The sequence below is a fragment of the Penicillium solitum genome (genome assembly GCF_028829755.1).
Source record: "Penicillium solitum strain IBT 25940 chromosome Unknown utg000003l_segment0_segment0, whole genome shotgun sequence".
NCBI classification, from domain to species: Eukaryota; Fungi; Ascomycota; class Eurotiomycetes; order Eurotiales; family Aspergillaceae; genus Penicillium; species Penicillium solitum.
In genome coordinates, this window is record NW_027072123.1 from 1,789,702 (window position 1) to 1,816,761 (window position 27,060).

The window sequence follows — 27,060 nt, forward strand, 5'->3', positions numbered from 1 at the left end:
ACAATTGGGTTTCTTTTGAATGCACAATTTGGAAAACTGGCATAGATGTGTATCAGTCTCACCCAGCCTTGGAATATACCAACACTACCTCCCGAGGTATGAGGTGTAATATATATATATATATATATCGCCAATGAAAATGATGCAAAGATTGAAAAAAGACCTGGATTGCTTGTAATACCACTAAACAAGTACGTACCAACGATGAAAAACAATGATTGCATCAGGGCATGAAAGTCAGGATGGCTAAAAATACAAGATGGAGAGGTAGGAAAAGCAGGAAGAGAGAAAAGACCAATCAATGAGCTAAGAATATTGGGGTTTCTGGATGGGGAAAAAAAAAGAAGATAATATAATGAGAAGACAGAAACGAATGGTTCTCATGCAGTCCATGATATAGAGAATAGACAAAGCGGCTATGCAGCGAGTGACATGTGTGTATATGGGGTAGAGAATAGATAGTAAGACAAGCATATGTGTTGGCTAGGCTCTGATGTCGTGCTATGCATCCTCTGGGATAGCGAGCGGATATCAAGATTGATGAAGCACCGTGGGGGGTGGGGGTATGGCAAGGAGGAAAAATAAAGAACACAAGGTTGGTATTAATGTGAAGGCGTATCCAAACACAGCGTGTGTCATACCCAGCTGGCCTATTAAGCTTGCTCAGTTGGCTCAGTTGGCTGAGTTGGCTGGCGCACCTTCCCAGCCTCTCGGACGGCTCTCATAAACCCATCCTCGTTGCCTGCAGCAGTAAGAACCCAATAATCACCAACGCCGGGGTTCTCAATCTGTCCACCGCCAAAGCCAGCTGCAGCCGGGGCGCTGTGCCGCTCCTTGGGTTTCTGGGTGTTTACTCCATGATTGCGGGGACCCCAGCCCAGCACGTCGCGCACAGCAAGGCGGGACTGATCATCGGTCTGGTGGAAGGAGAACAGCTGGGCCTGGAGACAGCCCAGAACGGCGACGGCAGAGCGGATCATGATGCGGTCGCCCTCGAAGACCCAGCAGTCCCAGACGCGGGAGATGCGCTCGAGGTCCAGGCCGTTTGTAAGGAGCGAGCGGAAGATCGGCTCCCAGATCTCTGCCTCGGAGAAGTGGAGGGTTTCCGTCAGATGAGTGTGCAGACGAGGGAACTTGTAGCGCAAGGTGTCTGAGGCCAATGTGTAGGAGCGAGCCATGGCGCCACGGTCCCAAGTGAGGAAAGCGACGGGTAAAGGACGGTTGAGCACGTTGGCCATGGCAAGGAAGGCAGAAGCGGGAGTGGGGAATTGTAAAAGGAGGAGGGCGGCGATGGTGTGCAGGCCGTGGATGTAGCCTACGTCGCTGCGGTACATGCAATATGCCTTCAGGACGTCAATGAGGGTTTCCCGTAGTGGACCGCCTTCTTGAAAGATGTTCAGATCTGGGAAGGCTTTGGGCACGTCTGTTGCGATTGCCTCAAAGCAGTCTAGTAGTCGCTTGTTGTTCTCGCTTTCTCCATCCTTCTTGCTTTGGAGATCCTTTGCTCGTTGAAGCGCTTTGGTAAAGGTTTCCTCGGTTAATCCTAGTTCATTGCCAATAGCTCGCTCCCATATAGTGCCCCGATTGCGAGGCGGAATTCCCCGCCACCATAATTCGCGAATTCGGGGCTCGCGGAGAGCGAGCTCCCAATTCGGATACACGTATTCATCCCATATGTTCTGTAGTGTTGCTCGAGTGTTGTCCTTTTCACACTGCGCATTTGCAACCTTGGCAGCTTTGCGTTTCTCTGAAATACCGGTTAGAACGCCGACAATACTTCAGGGATCTTGTCTGAGCACATACCGAGTTCCCGAGACTGGGCCATCATTTGCTGATACTGCTTCAGGTGCTTTTTCTCCTCCTTCTGGTCTTTAGGCGGAAGCCAACTTGGGCGTGTCCGCGATAGGACCTTTTCTTTCTCCTTGCTAATTGGCAGCGGATCGATCATGATATTTGATTTCTGCAGAGGTGGTAAAGCGACAGCATCATGAGATGCGCGATGCGAGTCCTCGCTGGACTTCCCCGAAGCACCAGTTTGAACATGCTCCTCCCGCTTGCGATCCCTATCATCAGCATGCAGCTCCAGAGCTTCAGTGATTATCTTTGCTTCCTCGGATAAGTCAGATAGAAAACTGTTATACGAGTAGGTGCGAGGGTTGCGTGGCGAGAGTTGTCCACGCTCCGGTCCTGCGGAGCTAGATCGCTGTATACGCTTCATGCGGGATGCCTTAGCCGTGTTTTCGGGTGACGCTGGCTTATCGCTTCCCGCTACGGTGTGCTGGATAGGCAGAGGTCGCCGCCCGGGGCTGCGACCATTTGGACTGGTAGACCGTGATGGAGCCCGTTCTTGGGCTGGCCGCGGAGAGATAGGAATGTTCCAAAGACTTGCATCGTCCGGTAGTTCATCGTCCGAATCATGGTATTCTTCCTCCAGGTCTTTGAGGGACTTGCGATTGGGTTGCCAGGTTTGTTTCTGGATGGGTACTCGTGCGGATACCGGAGACAGACCTAGGCTGGTGCTCGAGGTGGAGCGACTGGATGTCGGCCGTAGTGGTGAGACAGACCGTGAACGGCGAGCTTGCGCTGGTGTCAAACCGGGTGACTGCAGTGTGTTGCTCGAATGTGTCCGGTTTGCTGCTCTCGCCGTGAGGGAGCCTGCCGAAGCATTGGCCGATCCACTGTGAACCGGGGGCAGGGGGGATCGCTTGCGAGGCTTTGGCGTCGCGGTCAAGTCGCGAGTCGAGGTCGCAGGGACTTTGCTTGACATTCTGGGGGCAGGCGACCGTGACATTACCCCAGACCGGCCGTAGGAGCCTGTTGGATCTGCGTATGACAAGTCGGCGTCATCTTCCAAGCCAATGTCTTCGAAATTCGAGATGTCGGTAAAGATACTGTCCGGACCGTCCAGGTGGGAGGAGGAATGAAACGAGGAGGATTTGGAGGATTTGGACCCGGAGAGCTCGGGGGGAGAATTGGGTGTCGGTAAAACGGTGGTCATGATCTCATGTAATTATTCAGACGTATTGATCCCCCACAATTCTGATCTACCCAGGAAAAAAACACAGGGCGGGAGGAAATCAACGGGATGGTCGGAAGGGGTCAACAACGAACGTGAAGATCGGGGGTTTTGGATGAGAGTGGTCGAGGGGTTTCAGACAGGAAACAATAACACCGCAATAGAGGTCGATTAATGTAGAAGCGAATTGCAGGCACAGCCGCAGCCTGATGAAATCCAGATCAGGTGTAATCGTTGTAAAGAGGGATCAGGAGAGAAGATTACGGGGTGACCATTGGGGGCCAGGGGGTTTGGAGTGTAAACAAAAAAGGTGAGAAATGAGTGTGAAGGTTTGAAAGTAAGTAGAAAAGAAGTAAAAGATTCAAACGAGAGACGAAGACAAGAAATTCCAAAGAAAGTGAAAAAGAAGAAACCGTGATGCTCAAGACTGCAAGCGGAGAGCCTCAGGCAGGGCCGCACTCGGTCTGGCCGAGAACAGGGGGGTACCTCGGCGATACTTCACGACACTAGTACAAAAGGGGGATGAGAAAGTACCGATTAAGTATTCAATACATTTCTGGAGATAAACCGATCTCTGCCTAGATGGGAAGGGATAGACTTACACAGCCTTGAAAGACTCTGAACACAGATATATGGATCTGAACCCCTGAACCATGATCACTTTTAGTCGGATTCTGTCGGATTTACGCCCAAGATGGCCTGAATAGACGTGGCACAGTATGTACACATACCATTACAGTGTTTAATTGGCCCTAGGAGATAAGTGTACATTGTACAAGTTGAGAGGCAATTGATCGTACAATTACACTGGTTTTTTGGATCTGCCGACATTACATTCCACAGTCCAACACTCCAGGATTATTCTAGAACCGCCATTCCTCAAACATTGCATTTCCCTTCTTCACAACCTGCGTCATCCTTAAAGCCTCGGAATCTGATGTGGGTCGAGCATCTTTGATCAGCGCGTCGAGCCAGCGGAGCACCATCACATACCGCGTTTGCTTGCGCTTCAAAACAAACCGAAACGCCGCAGAGGCTAGATACTGCAGATGGGATCGCTGGATGAAACACGAGAATGAAGACTCCGAATTACCAGCACGCCGGGCCTGGATCGTGCCATTCGTCTGCGAAATTAGATCGTGGATAGTCTGTGTTATGATCGCGGGGCCGGGATGCGCACGGCCCCGAAGTGACTTCATGTAGCGGTACATCTTCATGGCAGAAGTGATGAAGCTGGAGTAGAGGTTGGCTAGCACAACTCCGCGCGAGTTGTGCCCGTCATCGATGTACATGGCATGTAGCTGCAGACGGAATGAGGAGAGCACTTTACGGTGAAAGGTGCGGCCGGGGAGGCGGGTGGCTTCAACGGTTAAGGTGTTGGAGAGAGTAGCAGCAGCCGACTCGCCGCCCTCTAGGATGCGATCTCGATCGCGGTGGAATTCTAGCGTGTGGGTATCGATGAGACTACCACAATACGGGAATAAAGGGCTCCCTTCTAGTCTGGGGAGTAAAATCCCGTCAACTGTTGCGCTGAAATTGGCCATGCTTTTGGCTGGATTGACTTGTACGCCGTACGCTGGTTGGCCCCGGATCATTACTTCCAGGAATTGCATGGCCACGGCTGCATTTGGTGTGATCAGGAGGAAGTCGTCCACGAGTCGCAGGAGTAGAGAATCCTCGGGTTTGATAAAACCCAGTACCTTTCGCTCTAACTCAGCGTAGAAGAAATTGCAAAGGATACTGGATAGCACGGAGCCTTGGGGGATGCCGTTGCGTTGGCGGAAATATTTCTTGCCTATCTTCACGAGGTTGTGTCGAACATGTTCATCGAGGAGGGCCAGAAGATTATCAGTATCATGATTTTTCTGAGCCATAGAGTCAACAAAAACGGTATTAGCCTTTCGCGCCGTGCCTCCGCTGTTGACGTAATCCGGTAGGTGTTGCGGTCTCGTCGCAGGCGCAGCACGGCCCATAAATCTTCGTGTGGGCTTCCCTTTTTGCGTAGTTGGGGCGGGTGGTTGGAATTCGATGTGCTTTGAGATGCGGTAGCTCTCTTCAGAGACCAGCTCTTCGATCAGATCAAGCAACTTTTTCTGGGGAATGGTATCAAAACAAGATTTGATGTCAAGTTTGACAAAGTACATCTGTGGGAGCTTGGGTTTCGAAGATTTAGAAACTGAGGACAGTCGTTTGGACAATTGTTCTTTGTACGCCTTCAATCGGCGGTGCATGTCTCCAATGGAGAGCATCGACGAACCCAATTTGGCAGGAGCTTGCTGTCGCTCGTAGGTCAGCATGTTATAGATAGGTGTAATACTTGTATTGATGCTGGCGGCAAGGTACATGGGCCGTTTCCCCCATGACGATTGCTTCAAAGCCCGTTTGCGAAGATTCAAGATGGGCCGGAGGCCTGTAGATTTGGGAAGCAAACGGAGAGCACCGAACCCAAGAGATCGACGTGCCAGCACACGTTGAGCTTGATCTGGTTCGAGCTCCTCGAATATCGTTGCCTTCAACTCCCCGAAAGGTTGCTGGGTCAACTGCTGCCACATATCATGGCGGAAATAGAAAAGGCGGTTTCGGTGCGTTTGAGACTCGGTGACATAGAAGTGCGAACGAATGAGAGGGATAAGAATTGAATCAAAAATCCAAAACATGAATTCATGAAATAGTTCGGTGCGTTTGTGGAAGTCAGACAAGGCGATCTTCGATCTTGTCTCAGATGATGAAGTAGTCTGGACCTGGGGTGGCTCTAGCCAAGGAACGCTTGTTATCTAGCGTGTCGATCAGTACGGCTTTGTCTCAGACGATCAGTCCAGTACAAACGATGACCAACCTTGATACCTTTGCATACTTCGTGGAGACTTAGACTTTCGAATCGGCGCAATTTGATAAACCGGTCAACATGTCTGAGAACAAGCTTTAAGTTCGAAATACCATCCGGACCAACCCCCCAAAATTGTCGGGGGATCAATTTCTGGATCACCGTTCGACAAAAAGCTGAGACGGAAGACGCCGGAGTCGCATAATCAGTTAGACTGACTTGAGGTTTTCGAGTCACTGGTTTCTCGGCATCTATTTTACAAGATGCGTCGACGGCCATATGTGGCTCTAACCTCGAGACATCACCTGAGGTTTGCGCCGAAATATCACTTGACGACGGGTGGTTAATTTGCACCTGTGTTACTAAATTTGACCGGAGAGAGGAGATAGGCTCGCTTTTTTTGGCATCAGGTGTGGAGGCAAACGCGCCAAGTCTCCTAGGTCCGGTTTGCTGCCAAAGGTCAGCTACACAATCCTAGCTATTGTAAACAAAAGTGTCTCACTTCGGTTGGACAATAGTATCGCAGCAACTCTCCGTAGGAGCATTGTGCATTGCGGTTCCGGAGCTTCCGGACAAGCTCTATAGTAATTCCACGAAGCCTCTTAGGTACCTTGAAACTTCTCACGCCGGCATAATCTGCATCTGCGAATTCATTGTTGGACTGAGGCCGCTGGCGTTGTTTCTCTTCTTCCAAACGAGATATCTCACTCTCACGAAACATGAAAGTCTTCGAGTCATCCATGATATTGCGGCTATCCGAGTCCAACTTAAACACATTCCGCAGGCCAAATTGCCGGGGAAAGATGTACTTCATTACATGGACTGTTTGCGCCATTGAATCAAGCGATGAGAAGCGGCTAAGAACATCTAGAGTGGAAATTAGCCTAGATCTAGAATTCGATGTTCAAACGGCGAAGCACGTACGTGTCTGTCCTAGTCCAGAGGGTACTTTCTTTTTGGACTCGACGCGCCCATAGAGAATACGCCGTCGTAGAAACACAATGCTGTTCGGACTTTGGAGTGTTTTATCGGGGTTCCGTTTGCGATCGGCTTTCTCTTTGGGATGTTTCTGATCAGTGGTAGGCATTGGGTCTTGTGTTGTAGCCGCAGACCCATTGGCTCCCAAGGACGCATCGCTCAAAGGCTCGAGTACCGAGAGTGGCAGACCTAAAGAAAGATCAGCTAATTAGGCTCAAGTCCCTCTCCACGCCTTGACAAAACCATACCACTGAGTTGGTAGTATATTCCCTTTTGAGCGTCAATAGGGGCAAAAACTCCGCAATCGAAAAGGAGTTGCATCATAATTTCCTCGCCATTGCTACCGAGTAAGCCGAGGACCTTCGCCCATGCACCCTCTTTGAGAACCCGCACATTCAGATTCGGGAATTGTTGAGCATTTTGCCCATTATACGGGCGATGGAAGCCATGCGTCAGCAAATGCTCGGGCCTTTGGTAGGACCCATTGCTCTGACTGAAGAGTTTCCAGATCACAAAATCAACCACCTGCAACAAGGGTTAGCAGTCGGATACCTAGAAATAATTCGCACGTCATGGGCGCACCTCAGACTGCGGACAGGTCGGCCCCGTATCGGTGCTGACGAGACTCGACCGCAATTGAGACGCATTAAAAGATGAGTATTGCTTTTGTCGCTCCGAATTGAGGGTCGGAGAAGATTCCTTCAGCACACCCACCAGGGTGGAGTCTAGCAGCTGCACCAATGTATGGGATGTTTGAGATTGTGCATTGGGGTCTTGGTCTTCACGCGAGCCCAATGTTAGGATGCGACGTCGACGCGACTTGGAGGTCACGGGAAGTTGCTGGAGCAGGTACTCCCGCAAGGGTACGACATGTTGGTAGTACAGGGAGATAACGGGGTGGCTTGTTTCTGTTCCCAGGGAAATTGGCGCGTGGGGGTTTCTGAAACGGCGGGGAGATGTGGTGATACTCATGTGAGACGAGGACGTGGGCCCGTCCTTCATGGGTCTTTTCCGCTTTTTGCCCATGTTAGGCGATTTGAGGTGTACAAAGTAATTTCTGTTCAGATCCCTGTGGTTCCCAAGGTTGATTTTACTCCATTGCGTGTCGATAGATTTAGGCGACGAGTTCCCTGGCGCGCGACGCGTCAAGGTTCCGCAGCAAACAGGAAGTTCAGCTGTGCGAATCCTCCCTTTCTCAAATTCGGGCACCTTCCCAGTTAGTAGTTTCTACACATGAAACGTCAACTGTTGAAGGTGTCTGAAGTATACAACATACATAGAAGTACCTAGGTATAATACATATACAATAAAAGCTTTCACGTGAAACAGGAACCGGACAGCCCTGGAGAAACCAATCAAGGCTACCAATTAAACATCGGAGTGAACCATGGAACGGGCGGTCTAGATACCTGGCCATTGCGTCTCCACTGCATCATCCATGGGTCAATTAATCACGTTCCTGAAGAGGTACACTACCTAGGTACAGGTACAACATACATTTAGTTACAGTATTGTAGGTGTTATAGATACCTGGTGGAAGTATTTCATTAGTTACAATATAAACAGGAATACATACCAGAAAATATATGCATACAATTACCCATATTGTACATACAGTACAGCCCTACAAAGTACAACAATGAACAAAAGACAAAGAAATCCAAATCCACGATATCCACGACGTCCACGACATCCACGAAAATCCACTTCCCAAATCCAGTTTCACCTTAAAACATATTATCCACCCCCCCAAATTTCTTTCTTCTCATCTCTTCTCTTTCTTTTTTTCGAACTCGTCAATTTCATTTATCCAACACAAGTCAAAAATAGATCGACACTGTAACTTCACATTGTCACTAGTGTATGTCAGCCCGTCAAAACGGATTGGCCCGGAGAGCTAACAAACCGGCCCACCGCTAGGATTCGCTTTCAAACCCCCCTCAACTACCCAGGTCCCATCACCTATCAGCGTCCGCTGCTGCTAGACAAAACGTCAGTCCTGAGCTCGACCCTCCTATTTGTCCTTCCCCTCGCTACAGTGTAATTTCGGCAACTGGCCGATCATCGATCTCACCACTTTACCCTCCTCCGATCCCTCCGATCCGAACTCCATTCAAACCTTTTCGATTTAGCTTCGACGGGGGACATATCCCCTCGATATCGCAGGATTTTTTTTTTTTTTTTGTTTTGCGAGTGTCTCAAATATGAATGCTGAATGGGTGTGCGCCACCCGAGAGGATTGCTTTGTAGCCTGAATCGACTCACCTGCGACATTCCCGTTGGGCGACCATCCCGGAACAACGCACCAGCTCAACCCGCCCAGAACCGAAAGGCCGCGACCAGTCCACGTCGACCTGTCGGCCTGAAGCATGCAAAATGTCTGGCGGTGACGAGCAGGGTTTTGATGTCCGGTATCGCGATCCGCCTCCGTTTGGGCGACAATCGTCGGCTCCGGTATTTGGTCAATCTGTCAATGGTCACACTACCACCTCTTTAGGTGACTCGCCGACCGTCTCTTTCTCCCCCCAGGCACAATCATCGACCACGTATTCTCCACTATCGTCGGGCTTCATTCGACCCCACAATCCCTCCACTTCCACGGACCATTTGTCGGGCGATCAATTGGAAGATCGTAGAGGGGAGTCTCCAGACCCTGCTGACTATTATCGCCAGCGTGGATCCCTGCCAGGAACTTCATCCAATGTAAGAGAGGGGTTCGGCGATGTAAGAACGGGCATGGCTGCGGCCGATTATCCTGCAGTCGGTGACAAAGTGTCACCCCTGCCAACAAACATGTTGGAGTCATCGCGCGTTAGACGTCAACCATATCGTTCAACATCGGATTCTCCAACATTAGGAGCTCCCTCGGCCAACATACCTCCATTACACGCAAACACAAGGTCACGGCAGGCCTCATTCAAAGATCTTGTCAACAAGTTCAACAAAACCTCTGATCAGATCCTCCCTTTGCCCTCTATTTCTCGTCCAGCCTCAAGGGCACCGAGCCCTTCCGGAAGTGTTGACGCAGAGCGAAATCGGGTGTTGCCACGTCGTCGCCAGCATCGTGATTCTCTACCAGAGTCAATCACCAGCAATCCTCGAGCGCTGGTTGATTCAACCCCATCGTCGCCAGAGACAGATAGATTCGGTCCGCCCCTAGACACAAAGAGTGTTTATCCGCCGCCTCTGTTTCAACGGACCACAGAGTCGCATTCTCGTCGGCCATTGTTTGGTGAACTGTTACCGATCAACACACAATTGAACAACGGAGTCATATCGCGTCTACAACAACGCCGCGGGTCGGATGGAAGTATTCCAAGCCCAAACCCAGCCTTCCTTGACAATCGCGATCAATATCCCACAAAAACGCCACTCACACCCACTGCATGGTACCTTGGACACACAACTTCTTTGGAGGCAGTCCACGCCGGGATAAATACCACAGGCAAACATCGCCGGGTTCAAAGTGACTTGGATAAAATAAGAGAACCCCTTGCAGAACCGTGGAATCCTGAAATGGCGGTACCCGCGCCCTTGCTGCGGACCAAGCCCGATCATGGATCGCCCCCGGGCAGTCCAAATTCCAAGTCTCGCATTCCTGTCTCCTCGCACCGTCTCATTACTGCTTCCGGTCCCGAAAGCTTATCACCATCCTCCAATCCAACCTTCAGCAGCCGATCCGCCGCCATTACCTCGCCGCCCAAGGGCAGTAGCCGCCTTCCTATTCCGTCACCTAAGCAAAGTCCTCCCCGCATGCCAGCAGATGATCCCGCTTCGTTCGCGACAACCTCACGTGGTAGGCGGGATCTAACAATCGGCCGAACCCGCAATCAATTGTCCGAATCCAGTCGGCGACTTCAGGCCTACATCGCTGAGCCACCGGCTAAAAAGTCGCCCCCGTTGCGCAGTTCACGACCCCGACAACCGGTCTCACATGGTGCCGCGGTCTCTCCACGATCCAAAATCGGAGATAGAGTTTTGAATTTACAAAAACACGCCACCCACAGCAACTCGCGCTCTCGTCCTGACCGCAAATTACCCGAATTGGGTAAGGTTGATTTTGACGCTCGTCGCCGGCACATTCAACAGGCAATCAACCGACATTCAAGCAACCCAGGCGTTGAAGTGAACCAGAATGACAGAGGACCGGACAGACCAGCTGCTGCAAAGCTTCGACGTCACGCTCTGGTGCGAGAGCAGGAGACGCATATAGATTCCAAGCAATTGATGGATGAACATACAATTACCCCTAACCCACCTGTGACCAACGCCCTGACATCCGATGAGATGGCTACGATGATCAAAGAGTCGACCGGCTCGGTTGATTACAAGGAAAATGAGGCTCAAGCCATTCCTAGGCTGCATCTCAACACTGCCTTGCCGGCTTCAGATATGGCAGCGCCCCACACCACAATGGACTCTCCCACCCTTGGCCTCCCACAGGGTGTGAATCCAGCGACTTCAGGTGAGGGGCAGCCTGCCAATGAAGACACGACACACTCGGGTGCCACATCGGACTCCGACGGTACCCATGTCACTACTTTTGATCCAGAGCCGCAGTCCGGGCTGCTCCAGGGCGATCCCAGCGTTTCTCATCGAACCATTCTGGAACAAATAATGCAAATCCGCGGGTCCAGCCCGAGTGACGACTCATGCGACGAACCTGATTGCAGTCTTTCAGAGAACGACGACAGGGAGTCCATCCGGATTATGCTTGGAGATACGACCTACTACAACTCATCTAGTAGCACCAATACCCAAGAGCCTGAGCGTGTATCAATACACCAGGCTCAAAATAGAACCCATCTTCACAACCGGTGGAGCATGAGTTCATGGTCCTCTGGACAAAACCAACATTCCACCTGTGACGAGCAGTGTGACGAGAGTGGAGATGATTCTCTCCTACAAGGCTGTGAAACAGAACCACCAACTGAAACTTGCTCAGCTGTCTCAACAAGGCCAGCTTCCATAGCGGACGATGAACTACCCGCTCCAATTCAGGACCACGGTGTAATGGGACCGAATACACTGCAGACATCTGAGCAGTTCCGATCCAATGCCTTCTCTACTCCACCAAGCTTGGCTAGATTGGGCAGATGGGATTCGAAGCGTGTCACTCAGCTCTACCTGGAGGAGTTGACGCGAGGCAGGAGCCACCACCCTGGCTCATCAATCCAGCCCTCATCCGAGCCTCGATCTCATCCCACCGATACACGTACAAATGGGCGTCCGGATAGTCTGACTGACGACCCAGTTGTCGTGCCAGGATTCAAGGATTTCCAAACATCAGAAAGACTCTCACAGCCGGCTAGTTTGGTTGGGCGTGATGATTGGGAACATGCATCTCCCTCTATCATGGACTGGATGCAGGTTGCGGCTGAAGATGAGGTCTTGACTCCTAATACCGAAACCGATGGCATGCGTACCGAAGGGGTGCTCACACCCCGTCTGGTGCCTTCAGCACACCACGACGCTGGTGCATCGAGTACGAATAACGGCCTTGGAGTCTCGGTTGATATCCAAGCTTCCAACGAGCAGGCTCAGTCTCATGTTTATTCTTCATCGGCATTCGTCCCGCCCTCAACAACGCACTCAGCCGATAATGAGCCTCTTGGAAGTCAGCCCTCGGGCTACATTGGACTCAATCGCAGTACACAGGCTGCTCCTAGAGGTCTGGGACACAGCCCGGGCAGCAGCCAGGACTCCTCTTTCCGAAATTTGGAGTCTATTCAATCTACTGTGGCCGCTGACTCCTCCGCTACTTCCCTTGTTCCGTCCACCGAGCAAACCTTTCGTGTTGAGCCGAAGGATTCGCCTTCTCCAGAACAACGACGTCTCAAGAAGCGGCGCCACATCATCAAAGAACTTGTTGATACGGAACATACCTTTGGTCATGATATGATAATCATCGAGGACATCTACAAGAGGACCTCGCTCACGGTATTGGATCCCGATGATGTCAAGGTTCTCTTCGGCAACTCCGATCAGGTCGCGGCCTTCTCCGACAAGTTCTTGTATGATCTCAAGCAGGCAGCTCAAAGCATCTACGTCATACCAAAGGCTCTGCGATGGACCAGCAAGCGAAAGCGCAATAATCAGCCTGCCGAGTCCACAACTCCAGAATCCGATGAAGTAGCCGAGCTTGCAGGAATGTCTGAGCTTGAAAAGGATCGTGCGACATCTGTTGGTCAGATTTTTGTCACCCACATGACGCAGATGGAAAAGGTGTACACCGACTACTTGAAGAACCATGATGCCGCAAACAAGAAACTTCAGGTCGTGCAGCGTAGTCCAAAAGTGGGCTTTTGGCTGAGCGAATGTCAGAAGGGTGCTATGGATCTCACGACCGCCTGGGATTTGGACTCTTTGCTCGTTAAACCGGTACAAAGAATCCTGAAGTATCCCCTTATTCTCCGCGACTTATTGGAATCAACGCCAAACGACCACCCGGACCGAGCGGCAATTGCCAATGCCCTGGAAGAGGTGACAAATGTTTCTCATCGTATCAATGAACTGAAAAAACGAGTAGACCTTGTTGGTCAAGCTGTCGGTCGAAAGCGCAACCAGTCAGATGTGCGTACCGGTCTTTCTAAAGCCTTTGGTCGCCGCACGGAGAAGTTCAGACAGCAAGTTGGCCTCTCCGATTTGTTTGAAGACAAAACCTACGATTCTCTAGCGCAGAAACTTAGCGACGGCTATTTCCAGTTGCAGGTTGTTATGCGTGACGCTGAGAGTTACTCCCGGGATGTGCAACTCTATGTGAACCAGTTCAACGAGTATGCCGATTCGATCGAAGAGATTATTGGCATGTCGCCTTCTCCATATCCACAGTTGGAGAGCAAATGGCATCAGTTCAAGATGACAGTGCAGGAACTTGTGTCGACTGCTCTCCCAGAACATGTATGTTGTATCGTGTTTATACTTTGAACAGAATACTAACGTTTATTGCAGCTTGCCGTCGTCCGCAAAACGGTCATCGATCCGATGGTTGAATTACTAGGACTTTACAATGCACCCCAGCGAGTCATGCGGAAGCGCGACAAGCGACTCCCGGAATATGCTCGCTACAAAGCCATCAAAGACCGTGGCGACAAACCTGATAAGAAGACCACCGAGCAGGGCGAGCAGTTCCTAGCTTTGAACGATACTTTGAAGGATGAATTGCCTAAACTATATTCGTTGACTTCCAAACTGATGGCAGCGTGTCTGAAGAACTTTATCGAAATTCAAACTGTGTGGTACAGTGTTCTACAGAAAAAGATTGGTGCTCATGTGGAATTGTTCCCCAATGACCTTGATAGGCTCATTAGCGACTTCAATAGTGACCACACTCTGATGGAGGCACGAATGGGGGAGCTAAGCTCCTGCAACGGGTCGATGATGGCCCATTCGCTCAATTTGGTCCCCCTTTCACCGAGTGAGCAGCAAAACCCCATGTCGCCTCGCCGTCCTTCTACAGTGAACAGTTCAAATGCGCGACCTGGGTCTATGACCGATGATTCACCAAACATGTCCCGGGATTTCAGCGTCGGTAGCCAGCCATTCCAGTCTCCCCAGATGGAAAGCCACTCGAGCCGCAGCAGCCGTTACCGGGCTGATTCCATTCTATCTGGCCGAATGATCCCAGACACTCCCAGCCAACTGCTGCAACAAGTCACCAGCTCCCCCGCCCCTGTCAGGACCAGCGACGTCGAGCCTTTCCCAAGCCTGCCGAGACTCAGTCTAGACACACCTTTCCTCGAGGATGTGATCAACAGCTCCTCGCACTCGAGCAATGCGCCGACTTCCCCAACTGATCGATACTCGGGATTCTTCTCGTCCGCCATGCCCATGTCGGATGTCCCAAGTGATACTGTCGTGGATGGGCACTTTGAACGCAGCCCCCCTCCCATGGGCCCTGCGGCGTTGTTCTGTGCGGCGAGTGTTTATGACTTTAACATCGACACTCGCACCGAGGGCGGATATCCCTATCTGACCTACGCCTCCGGGGATATTTTCGACGTCATAGGCGAGAAGGGCGAGCTCTGGCTTGCCCGCAATCAGGACGATGCCACCAGAACAGTTGGGTGGATTTGGAACAAACATTTTGCCCGACTCGGCACCTAAATCAGAAAACCTCACGCCATGTTCTCGATGTATTCGCCCAATGTCTTTTCAAAAATCTGCACGAACACGACAAAACACAAAAGGTTCCATACTAACTACAGGATATTACAGGATGATATTCCATGTTTCTTTTACCTGAATCTTTTTTTTTATTTTTTTTTTCGCATGATCTGTTTTCATATTTCTTCAAAATAATACCCCCTGAAGACCCAGGGCAAAACAAAAGTGACTACACTAGTTGCTGCTTTGTTGCTTTGATCTGCTTTGGCTTCATTCGGCGTCATCTCATGCTGATGATTTATGGACTTTTTTTCTTCTTGTTTCTGTTCATTTCAGTTGCTTTTCCTCTCCCCGTTTGTTTTTTATCTGATCTCTCTGTCCATTTCGCCCGACCTCCGTTCCTTTCCTCCCATCTCACTGCATCGTCTGAACCTCTTCTTCTTCTACTGGAGCTCTGGGAGGCACGTTTAGATACCCCCTCTTTCTTATGAATTAAATTCTTTAATAAAATCCTAAAATCCCTGCAGTTTTATACCAAATCATAAGTACGATTGAATCTTTACCAACAATACCAGATTCGCCGCTTTCCTTTTAATGTGCATACTATTCTCTAAAGAAAGCCAGATAGCGTGTCCAATATTATTTAACTGATCCCTACACCGGGGTATATAGGGTTCACCTACGTTCCTTCCCTAGACCGGGTTAGTTACGAATAGCTTATAAAATTATGATCTACCCTTGCCCGTGATGCTAATAGGTGTTAGTCCAAGTGTTGGGAATCCTATACATATTTCTATATATTTACTAAATTTGTAGGGCTATATTGGCGTCGATGTCGTGGCCCAACTCGTGCTGGCGGATGTTAGTCGGTGGTTTTACCCCATAGAACACATCAAAGATTTTATAATCTGCCGTGTTTAGCTGTGCCATGTCAAATGGCCTAGGACTTGTGATTATGATGAAGTTGAGGGATCTGGCAGGGGTTGAGGTTGATGTGTATGCGGCCTCGGCCTAACCTCCCCAACTCGGGTGATCTTCCACCACTGCCAATGTTATAATCTACTTACTCTTAACCTTTCGCATAACTCCTCATTGTCCATGAAGTGCAATTGAAAATAGCGGCATTCAAGCATTCAATCCATCCTCCTCCCTTCTCCGCCACCTATAAGGCTGACGGCCTCCCCCCTCCGAAGCGCCCAATCCCGAGGTCCCGACCGGTCCCACTTCCATTCCGCCAGTGCAGAAACGGGGGGACACATTCGAGCCTCTCACTCGGGATATTGCCGTCTCTTTCGCCTCTTGCCACTGAAACGAGGTTGCAGATTACATCCCATTTACATTGTGCGCGGGGGCACCCCAAGCTCTCAAGTTCTGCACAAAGATCTGCCCCGTTTATCTCAACCGCGAATTGTGGGGTCTGGCTTGGCTGTCTGAGGAACTTAGGGAACCTAGCACATATTGCGCGTTCTCCATTGTGGCGCAGTGTATAGCTTGCCACTACCTTTCACGGTGTTCATATTCTAGTGGGTTTGTGATTAACGTCGACATATCATATCGCCATCATGTTGCGCAAGGTGCGCGGGCGGTTTGGCGATAAGGTGAGTTTGGCGCGATTCGGCATTAGCGACACGAATACTGACTTGCGCAGTTGAACCCAGATGATGCCTTTTTGAGTTGTAAGTCTCGAGAACAGAATCTGTCACCTTACTGATCGCGTACGGTTTACTTACAAGTCGTCCTTGGGTGCTCTTAGATTACGACGTGCGATGTATGGAATTAATCCCCGAAGCAAGAAAGGGTTAGTGGGCTAACGAACACCGCAGTGACAAGAGAGGATATGCAAACTCTTAAGAACGACTGGCTCACAGATAACGTGGGTTTGAATGGCGAGACAATCCTTCCAGCTGGGGCATATGAGCTAATTTGTCATAGATCATTTCATTCTGGGAGGAGTAAGTCCCTAGAGCCGGTCCAACATACTTCACAGTACCGAACGTCGCACTGATCTCCGACTTTCTTGCTCTAGATATCTCGAACGTGAATTTATTTCACGATACCAATCCTCCAATATCATCCTTCTCCGCCCTAGCATGTCATTCATGATCCTCCAAACCCCTGATCCACGCACCCTCCGCGAAGCACTCCCGGATTTCAGTCGGGCCACCCACGTCTTCCTCCCCATCAACGACTGTCGCAATGTCTCCCAGGCAGAAGGAGGTACACACTGGTCCCTCTTGTTGATCTCGGTCGTCGACCGCATCGCATTCCACTACGACTCGCTATACCAAGGAAACGTCTGGGAGGCAGACACGGTGACTCGCAAATTTGGATACCTCCTAAACATGCCCATTAGGTTCCTACATCTGAATGACTCACCCCAGCAAGACGGCGGCAGCGACTGCGGCGTCTACGTGTGTATGAACATGCGACATCTTCTCATGAAGCGGTTGCTGATGGCGAGCGCACACGAGAAAGTGAGTATGAGTCTCGGAGGGCGGAAGGTCGATTCCAATGCTTCTCGCAAAGAGATGGCGAAGATCATTGAAGGGTTCCGGAAAGAAGGCGAGCGCCGACGATCGTATGTCACCCGTGATCAACCTAGCTGCACGGTGCAGTAGGGGGAACAGAAGCAAGATGCTAATATCGGAATTTCTTTTCAGAACAAGCGCCAGTCCTATGGGGAAGAAATCGAGGAGTCCTCCGCGTGTTGATTGATTGGTATTTCCTTTGCTTATTTTTTTATGAGTTTACGCCTTCTTTATGGTTCCCTTGCACACTTTCAGACTCCTCTTCAGAAGACAAAGCTTCATCAAAAACATATGGATATTACATTGACGATCGTGTACTTACCAGCGTTGCATTACTTGAATACATATCATGAACTACATAATAACCTTCAAAGTAGGTTTTATTTCTACTAATAAACTTCTCTCTATTTTCATCAACCTGCTTGATGGACTCACTGTTTGAAGCCTGATTAGATCTTTGAATTCGGTCATTGGTCATTCAATAAGTAGCCGAATCTGTTTTGTAATGTATGACTATGGTGTGCGAAGGAGCAGAGCAGCCAAAGGTCAAATGCCCCTCTGAAGTGAGGACAACTAGATATAGGAAACAAATTCTTAATCACGTCCGTAGGAACTTTCTATAAATACATGATCTCACCAGGGACCAGGGGCTCGAACCATCCTGGGACGGCACTTATCAAGATCGAGATCTGAATCATGAAAAGATATCACGCATTTTCCTCATGATCATCGAAAGGAAAATGGGAAATGACCGCAGTTTTCTCCATCTCAATACTTGGATATTCCATCAAACAATGGCTTTGTTTCTGGTGGTGGGTTTAGTAGCTATTTCCCGCGACCTTCTTTTCAGAACCAGAACAGCGTGGGAAGATACCTGGATGCAATTGGAGCTCTGCACGAAGGAAGATTCGACCGTTCTGGTCATTCCTTTCCTGATGTCGCCACTCAAGGATATCGATATGTTACTGTGTGGAATGGAACGAGGCTCGTGGATGGAACTTCTACCTCTGCACCCACCTTCGCGGCGATCATCGCGGGTAGTAGTGATATCTATCATCAGACATTGAATCTAGGCTAAAAAGACCTTCCATTTCGCTCTTTGCTTTCCTCTATCTCTTAGCCTAGCACCGCATCAAAAATCGACAACACCTAAAAAAGCCACCGCCACCCAATCTTCTCCGTAATAATCCCGCCGAGAATCGGCCCAATCGCCGGACCTAGCAATGGCACAAACGTCGCAATCGCAAACGACTGACCCCTTTGCTCTGCCCGCCAGCAATCTGCCAGCACAGGCGTGGTTATGGCATATTCAGCGCTGGCACCAATCCCACTCAGAATCCGGCCAGCGAGGAGTTGACCCCGCGTGTGGGAGAAGCCGCAGACGGTATTCCACGGGATATACCAGGTCGACGAGAGGATCCAGACCCAGCGACGGCCGAAGACTTTGGCAAGGGGCGCGAGAGCCATAGGGCCGAAGGCAAATGCTAGGACGAAGATTGAAACGACCATATTTGCTTCGCTTTCGGTGATTGAGAGGTCGGTGCTTATGGAGCCTAGTGCTGGGGCGAGCATTGACGCGCTCATTAGCGTCACCATTCCCCCCGTTGAGCAGAGGAGGGTTATGGCCCACCACCGGGTGAGGGACCAGTTGAATGGACAGGAGGGGTCCGTTTGACTGTCCCAGGTGACGAGGAGGTCGTCGTCCGTTAGGTTGGGTGGTGTGTCGGCATTTTTCTCTGGTTGCGACGCGGGTGCTGGACTCGTTGAGTCCGGTAGCGGTTTGCTTGATGAGATAGTGGGCTTTTCCATTTCGCGGGTGCATCAAAGCAAATGTGATGGCGGGTGCGAGATTGGTTGTAACTGCGGTATATCGATGGGAAGCTCAGGACATACTCTGCGGCCACCACAGAGACAAGCTGGGTTCAAGTATTGAGTAATCGAATTGGGTTACTGCGACCCGAAAGTATTTTCAGCACAGCGCACTGGCTATTCGCCATATTGGGAATATCCGTGAGAAAGCGTGCAGGGATGGTTCTTTATCTGATGCTTCGACCGGATACGTTGCGCCAATTTCTGTTCTTCCCGGATAGTCCGTCGCTTGTCTTCTCTTCTTTTCACATCCCTTCGCTGTAAACGAGGGAACTAGGAATACTCGGTTACGATGCTTCTCCATACGGAAATTGAGTGAAGATTCAGGGAGGAAGATCAGTCGGGAATTTCCACGCGAGATGATCTACGAGACACGCACTTTGGCGCCAACAGACGTCCCTTAGTTGCTTTCTATCACACCGACCTGAGTCGGCGGCCTTTTGTTTTTATTTGCTTTTATTTTCGATCGGAAATAGGGGTCATTTTGGCTATTATGTGTCTCTTGCCTTCCGGATTCAGTCCATCAATCATATACAGATCGAGCACATAGCTTGGGCGGCTGATTTACTATGGCCCAGTAAATTTGACAAAAGTTGCCAGTCACAAGCTGTCCGCCGTTTACACTATACATGTAAGCTGTAAATACCCAGAACCAAGGATCCCTCGTACTAGAAATTGAATTCCTCCTATATATCAGATATACCACTAGACTGCAATCAATGTACTGTTTGTAAGGTTATGGATGTCGTTGGGAGGCAAATGTGCAAGTTGATATATGTACATACCTAATAAGACATGAGGAGTCAAGAAATGTGAATAAAAACAAGTAGAAGTCAGTTATTTTATCAAAGTCCTCATAAGAGTCCAGTTCACCTCCAGTTCACCAGGGCTGGTAGCTCCGTATCTTATCGCCGTGCGGAGCCAAAGCCCAAGCGCGCAACGTCAATTCCCCTCGTCTTTCGAATCCACTTTTCTCCATCATCTCCAACATATTGAGAGTGACCCAAAAATCCCAGTCGGGCTGAACCGGGTAGATGCCGCAGAACTCGAGAGGCGACACCGAGCAGAGCGGTAAGCGCCAATCGATCGGCAAGAGGAAGCTTTCTGATCAAGGAGAGCCGTCGCAGCCGGCACAACAGACCATCTCCGAGCTCCTCTCCCAACGATACTCACCCGACCAGAGCCTCGATTCGCAAATAAGTAAACGTTCTCGCCTGTCGCTGTCTCCGTCACGCCCCTCCTCCACACAAACGGTCCCACATAAGATGTATCCGATTTCCGGCTCCCCGCCTAAGAATGGCGCGCCTGGTCGGGGACTGTCTGGGCCAAATGGTTCTATCAGATCCCAAGGCTTGAACGCTAATACCCGCCAAAACAACTTTTCTCCTCACACCGGCGCGAAAAAGCTCGTCGTCAAGAACCTCCGTACCGGACCACGGCTAAACCAGGAATCATATTTCGATAAGGTGTGGTCGCAGTTGGATGCGGCTTTAACCGCTATTTTTGATGGCAGGAAACCCGAGAGCTCGCTGGAAGAGCTATATAAAGGCGGGGAGAACGTGTGCCGCCAGGAGCGGGCGGCCTTGTTGGCTAAGAAGCTTCAGGATCGATGCAGAGAGTTTGTCAATGGGAAAATGCGCACGAATCTTGTTACCAGAGCTGGAGGTAGCACTGATGTTGGTACATTACGGACTGTGATTGAAGCATGGTCCGCCTGGCACTCGAGGCTGGTATGTGGCAAGGAAATACCCTCGAATGGAGGTTCACAGCTAACTTTTCCGCTCCCCCAGGTTACTGTTCGTTGGATCTTCTATTATCTCGACCAGTCATTCCTCTTGCATTCCAAAGAACAACCGGTGATACGTGAAATGGGATTGATTCAATTCCGGTCATACATCTTCTCCGACGCCAGTTTGAAGCCAAAGATTTTGAAAGGAGCATATGATTTGATCGAGGCGGATCGAGGCGGATTTACAAAGGCATTGGCGGATGCGTCTCTGCTAAGAGAAGCCATGGAGCTTTTCCACAGCCTCGATGTGTATGGGAGTGACTTTGAGCCTTTATTCATGGCCAAGTCCGAGGAGTTTGTGAAGGAGTGGTCTCAACAACAAGCAGCTGGAACCCTGGCCGCATACGTCGAGAATGCTCACCAGTTGATCGAACGTGAAGTTGAACGGTGCGGGCTGTTCTCTTTCAATCGAAGCACGAAGCTCAAACTGTCCGAGCTCCTGGATGAGACTCTAGTTACACAACAAACGGACGTGTTGACCAGCGAAAGTGAAGTTCTTAGTTTGATGCGAGCCGGAAACAAGACCGCCTTGAAACAACTATACGGGTTGCTTGACCGGCGAGATCTAAGTCTCGAATTGAAGCCTGCATTTAGGAAGTACATCATCGAGGAGGGTGAGGGCATCGTGTTTGATCAAGAAAGGGAGGCTGACATGGTCATTCACCTGCTCCAATTTAAGCAAAAGGTCGATGATATTTGCGCCAATGCCTTCGACTCGAACGACGAATTGGGTCACACGGTCCGCGAAGCCTTTGGTACCTTTATGAACCGCGGAAAGAAGATGGACTCTACAGGTGGCACTGACAACCCCAAGTCGGGTGAAATGATCGCCAAATATGTGGATAGGCTGCTCAAGGGCGGTTACAAGCTGCCACCTGGTCGTAATCCAGAGGAAGTAAGCCTAATGTCCGACGATGCAGAGCTTGACCGGCAGCTTGATCAAGTTCTCGACCTCTTCCGGTTCGTACATGGCAAGGCCGTCTTTGAAGCCTTTTACAAGAACGACCTTGCCCGGCGTCTCTTGATGAAACGAAGCGCGAGCAACGATGCGGAAAAGAGCATGTTAGCTCGTCTGAAGAACGGTTTGTCGCATCGAAGATCCTACATTCATGCGCCTTGGCTAATGTCTGGTCAGAATGCGGGTCAAACTTCACTCATAACCTCGAGTCCATGTTCAACGACATGGACACTGCTAACGATGAAATGACGGCCTTCAGACGGTCGCAACAGGAGGAGCGGAAGGGCCGGTTCGAATTCGAAGTCAACGTGCTCTCTGCCGCCTCCTGGCCGACATATCCCGATGTCCCCGTACGGATTCCCGCAAATATTGCACGTTCCATCAACAAATTCGAGACGTTCTACCACAACAAACATACAGGCCGCAAGCTCACCTGGAAACATCAACTGGCGCATTGTCAGCTGACAGCCAACTTCCCCCTTGGCAAGAAGAACCTAGTAGTCAGCTCCTTCCAAGCGATCGTATTGCTGCTATTTAACGATATCCCCGATGGTGAGAGCATGCAGTACCCCCAGATCCAAGAAGCGACCGGATTGTGTAAGTGGACCATCTACCACCCCCCCAAGAGTCGAACAATCCCTAATATAACACACAGCGGACCCAGAATTGAAGCGAACACTCCAGTCGCTGGCGTGCGCCAAGTACCGAGTCTTATCCAAGACCCCCAAAGGCAAGGATGTGAACTCTAGCGACCAATTCTCGTACAACACGAGTTTCAGCGACAAGCAAATGCGCATCAAGATCAACCAGATCCAGCTGAAGGAGACCAAAGAGGAGACCAAGACGACGCACGAGCGGGTTGCGGCCGATCGCCATTTCGAGACGCAAGCTGCCATCGTGCGCATTATGAAGAGTCGCAAAGCTCTCAGCCATGCCGAGCTGATCGCAGAGGTTATCAATGCTACTAAGAGCCGGGGTGTTCTTCAACCTGCGGAGATTAAGGGAGAGATTGAGAAGTATGTGTCCTCGCTAGTACCTGTCGTATCCGGTTATCGTTCACGAGTGTCTAACATTGTTTTCCCTCTAGGTTGATTGAGAAGGAATACATTGAGCGCAAAGAAGGAACTAATCAATACAACTACGTGTCATGAGGCATGATTTTTACATGTTGAGAGTTGCAAGTAGGTACTTTATTTCACTGAATGCACAGATTATTTGGTTTATGTTTGATTCTTTGGAGTGCGTGAACTATTTAACATGTATTCGGCAATTGATTATACCCTTGGAGAAAATAACGGAGTAGCTCCGGTCCCACCTAGCCACTTAAAGTAGCACTTGACCCTCGGCCAGCGCCGATGGTTAATTAAACCAAAAGTCAAAGCCACTAGAATACGAGATCAGGTAGAGGGGTAGACCAAAGAGGAAATCCGTGCCACCGTTGTACATACTTAGGATAGTCGTTAGACATACGGATGATATTGGATATAATGGAACACGTGAGGATAATATTATGAATCATGAATATCATGGATATCATTATAAAGTAACTACAAAGTACAAAGTACGGAATAACAGCCGGATGCACCTGATCCCCACAGTCATCACCCATTCGAACCTCATTGGAGAGACATGACCCTATGAGATCAACGACATTCAAGGAACACCCCATGACCTAGAACTATACATATATTGACCCCACAACACCCCTGGATCTGACAGCAGATCCGAGGCTGGATGCTCCTTTCATTTTTTTTTGTAGATCCTTTTTTTTTTCGAGGTCTCATGATGTCTCCACTTGAGACTTGCGGTATCCCAGTGTTTGTATTTGCCCTGGCAATTGGCATTGGCATTGAGGTACCATATTGTAGATACTATGGCGAGAGCGTATCTCGATAGAAGCTGAGACTAATCCTATAAGATGGGATAGCTATCCCTGGAATACATCAATCTATATACAACATAAACGTCCATGGGTATATAGCAAGTAAGAGGTGGTAGGTGCACCAGGAATGCCGGCACACCTACCCAGTTGAGGTTCGAACAAAAGTCCACTCGGACGAGAGTGGACCAGGAGTGGACCAGAGTACATTGTAAAGCTCTGGATGCATCGAATCTTACGTTCCAGGAATGTTCTCTGGCGGTGAAAACGCCCATTCGGACGATAGAAGACACCTTTCTGGAATGCGGTGCCTGGCGGGATATCCCTAGAGGGTAAGCCGAACCGCAGATCCAGGCCTTGAATGTTCATGTGAGCGGAAAAAAAAGGAAAAAGAAAAGAAGAAGAGTACGTACTTCATTGTACGATGTACACGATGTACGTACTTGGATTCCTTAAAGAGGGAGAGGGTGCCCTCTACAGTTGAACACGTACCTTGTACTCCCACATCCTCTCCCCCGACTATCGACTATCCGTACAACGTGAGTCCCAACAATATACTTGTCCAGGCTATATAACTATACAAGGAATACAAGTACACTAACATCATATCCCCAGAGAAACCCACTTTTTCCCCGCCTTCAAACACCCTCAAATCCAATCCGAGAGCTTCTCGCTGGCGTCGACTAAGTTCGAAAATCTTGGAATCTTGGGAAGCCTCTATATCCTCATTGGCGAAAGCGAACAGTCCCCTTTATTTGGATTATTTGGAGAAACATTTAAAGCCACTCGAAAACCCGATCAAAAACCAGTGATCTCTTCCAATATATCCACTAGTCCCAACTGTCCACTTTTGATCAACAATGCAGAGTACGCTCTCCACACCCTCTGATCCCCCCAGATCTTCCCCACAAATCTGACCATTTCCCAGCCAAACATTTCTTCACCGACCCAAACCACCTGGTCCTCACCGCGCTTAACTCGCTTACACTCACAAACCCATCTTTGGCCCTGGACCGCCAGAACAAGATCATTTTCCGCCGCCCAGATGTGCCCCGCAGAGCAAACAAAGTCTCCATCGTGACCGGCGGCGGTTCCGGCCACGAACCCGCATTTGCAGGCTTCGTCGGCCACGGACTATGCGATGCCTCGGTCGCAGGCACAATCTTTGCCTCGCCGTCTGCCGAGCAGATCCGGAGAGCGGTGATCGATCGCGTCCCCACTGAAAACGGCGTGTTGATCCTTCCTATGAACTATACCGGTGATGTACTGAATTTCGGTATGGCTACGGAGAAGTCCCGTGTTGCTGGTATCAAGACGGAATTCTTTGCTATCAATGATGATGTCGGTGTTGGTCGTGAGAAGGGTGGGAAGGTCGGTCGTCGTGGTATTGGTGGTGGTGTATTGATTTTGAAGATGGTTGGTGCTTTGGCTGAAGCTGGGTGAGTTTGATATTGCATTGCATATCGCATGTTTACATGTTATACCTCTTTTCTCACAATCGAATCAATACTAACATCCCTCCCACAGCGGCTCTCTGGACGACGTCTACGCTCTAGCTCAGCTAGCAAACGCAAACCTGGTCTCACTAGGATCATCACTGGAACACGTTCACGTACCAGGTCGCGGTGTACCCGAAGACACGATCCCGCACGGCGAGGTCGAAGTCGGAATGGGAATTCACAACGAGCCTGGCTCTCACCGCGTGAAATTCGATCTCGTCGAGCTGGTCCAGGGAATGCTTCTACAGCTACTCGACCACAATGACCCAGACCGCTGCTACGTCACCCGTAAGCCGGACGATCAGTTCGTGCTGCTGATTAACAATCTTGGCGGCGTTAGCCCGCTCGAGATCGCCGGTATCACAGACGAAGTCTACCGCCAGCTCCAGCGTGATTACCAGGTCAACATGGTCCGCGTGATCCAGGGAACTTTCCTTACCAGTCTGAACGGTCTCGGATTCAGTATCTCGCTGATGAAGCTGGTCGACCCGGGTCTGGGCGTGAAAGCTACCATGCTTGAGCTTCTCGATGCACCCGCCGAGGCGGTTGGATGGTCTGCCCCGGTCAATACTTCTACCTGGGAAAAGAACCTTAATGCAGACACCGCCGATCTGAAGACATCTAATCTGACGGAAGACATCCACAGCAACCTTCAACGTAAGTTTCCTTTCCCATCCCATCCCATCTCATCCCACCATCTCTTCTCCAATAACCAAAAACTAACCCAACCATAGTCGACCCAACCGTCCTCCAAAAAGCCCTAAGCGCCGGCCTCGAGCGCGTGATCAAAGCCGAAGCCGAAGTAACCCGCTACGACACAATCGTCGGCGACGGCGACTGCGGCATCGGCCTAAAGCGCGGCGCCGAAGCAATCCAATCCCTCCTAACCAACGCAACCCCACCCCTAACAAACGACGTGGTCAGCACCGTCGCGCGAATCGTGACAGTCGTCGAGAACGTAATGGATGGAACCTCCGGCGCGATCTACGCGATCTTCCTGAACGCCCTAGCACACGGTTTACTAGCGCAGAACACATCTTCGCCTTCGACGATCACGACAGAGACGTGGGCGAAGGCGTTGAAGTCTTCGTTCGCGGCATTGGGGAAATACACGCCTGCTAAGCCTGGTGATCGCACGCTTATTGATGCGCTTGCGCCGTTTGTGGATACTTTGCTTGAGACGGGGGATGTTAGGGTTGCTGCGGCGGCGGCGCAGCAGGGGACTGAGTCTACGAAGGCTATGAAGGCGAGTCTTGGGAGGACTGTTTATGTTGGTGGGGAGGAGGAGTGGATTGGGAAGATTCCTGATCCCGGGGCTTTTGGGTTGTCGGAGTTTTTGACGGGGCTTGCGGAGGGTGTTTAGGGTTGTGTTTTTGGTGTTGCGGGTTGCGGGTTGCGGGTTTTCGGGGGTGATTGTATACATAGCGACATACCTGGCCCTTTTATTTTTCTCTTTTGTTGCTCATGGTTGTGTCTTGATATAGCTTGATATGATCATTTGATGATAATGATATTCTTATTTGGTTGATATTAGATGGCGAAGAATGAGCTATAATAATATATACCTCCCTTGGGCTTGGGACTGGTAGACGAACCCTAACTTGTGTGTACGCA

General features: G+C 50.2%; 7 protein-coding genes across 7 annotated transcripts; 4 read left to right on the forward strand and 3 right to left on the reverse strand.

Moving 5' to 3' along the window:
* Positions 1-600: 600 nt before the first annotated feature.
* On the reverse strand, positions 601-3,069 carry N7455_004573 (putative TBC domain protein). Its single transcript, XM_040956755.2, has 2 exons — positions 1,804-3,069; positions 601-1,747 (listed from the first exon to the last, which is right to left on the reverse strand). The coding sequence occupies exons 1-2, from the start codon at positions 2,996-2,998 to the stop codon at positions 654-656; spliced, it is 2,289 nt and encodes a 762-aa protein (XP_040812829.1). The 5' UTR covers positions 2,999-3,069; the 3' UTR covers positions 601-653.
* Positions 3,070-3,879: 810 nt separating this feature from the next.
* On the reverse strand, positions 3,880-7,844 carry N7455_004574 (telomerase reverse transcriptase; the record flags this gene model as incomplete). Its single annotated transcript, XM_040956790.2, has 6 exons — positions 3,880-5,790; positions 5,853-6,290; positions 6,343-6,707; positions 6,765-7,007; positions 7,067-7,343; positions 7,401-7,844. The coding sequence occupies 6 exons, from the start codon at positions 7,842-7,844 to the stop codon at positions 3,880-3,882; spliced, it is 3,678 nt and encodes a 1,225-aa protein (XP_040812789.2).
* A 1,350-nt stretch (positions 7,845-9,194) lies between these two features.
* On the forward strand, positions 9,195-14,924 carry N7455_004575 (putative Rho guanyl nucleotide exchange factor; the record flags this gene model as incomplete). The annotated part of the gene is made up of 2 exons (XM_040956806.2): positions 9,195-13,718; positions 13,770-14,924. The coding sequence occupies 2 exons, from the start codon at positions 9,195-9,197 to the stop codon at positions 14,922-14,924; spliced, it is 5,679 nt and encodes a 1,892-aa protein (XP_040812725.2).
* Positions 14,925-16,450: 1,526 nt separating this feature from the next.
* N7455_004576 (Ulp1 protease family protein) lies at positions 16,451-17,644 on the forward strand. Its single transcript, XM_040956706.2, has 6 exons — positions 16,451-16,522; positions 16,573-16,600; positions 16,678-16,692; positions 16,748-16,797; positions 16,857-16,876; positions 16,951-17,644. The coding sequence occupies exons 1-6, from the start codon at positions 16,487-16,489 to the stop codon at positions 17,540-17,542; spliced, it is 741 nt and encodes a 246-aa protein (XP_040812778.1). The 5' UTR covers positions 16,451-16,486; the 3' UTR covers positions 17,543-17,644.
* A 957-nt stretch (positions 17,645-18,601) lies between these two features.
* N7455_004577 (Major facilitator superfamily domain general substrate transporter) lies at positions 18,602-19,261 on the reverse strand (the record flags this gene model as incomplete). Its single annotated transcript, XM_065604840.1, has 1 exon — positions 18,602-19,261. The coding sequence occupies one exon, from the start codon at positions 19,259-19,261 to the stop codon at positions 18,602-18,604; it is 660 nt and encodes a 219-aa protein (XP_065461740.1).
* Positions 19,262-20,355: 1,094 nt separating this feature from the next.
* N7455_004578 (cullin family protein) lies at positions 20,356-23,219 on the forward strand (the record flags this gene model as incomplete). Its single annotated transcript, XM_040956808.2, has 5 exons — positions 20,356-21,051; positions 21,112-22,192; positions 22,246-22,665; positions 22,724-23,084; positions 23,156-23,219. The coding sequence occupies 5 exons, from the start codon at positions 20,356-20,358 to the stop codon at positions 23,217-23,219; spliced, it is 2,622 nt and encodes an 873-aa protein (XP_040812798.2).
* A 1,545-nt stretch (positions 23,220-24,764) lies between these two features.
* Positions 24,765-26,841, forward strand: N7455_004579 (uncharacterized protein). The gene is made up of 4 exons (XM_040956708.2): positions 24,765-24,814; positions 24,876-25,386; positions 25,475-26,103; positions 26,181-26,841. Exons 1-4 carry the CDS (start codon positions 24,808-24,810, stop codon positions 26,807-26,809), a joined length of 1,776 nt encoding a protein of 591 aa, XP_040812840.2. The 5' UTR covers positions 24,765-24,807; the 3' UTR covers positions 26,810-26,841.
* The last annotated feature ends 219 nt before the right edge of the window (positions 26,842-27,060 follow it).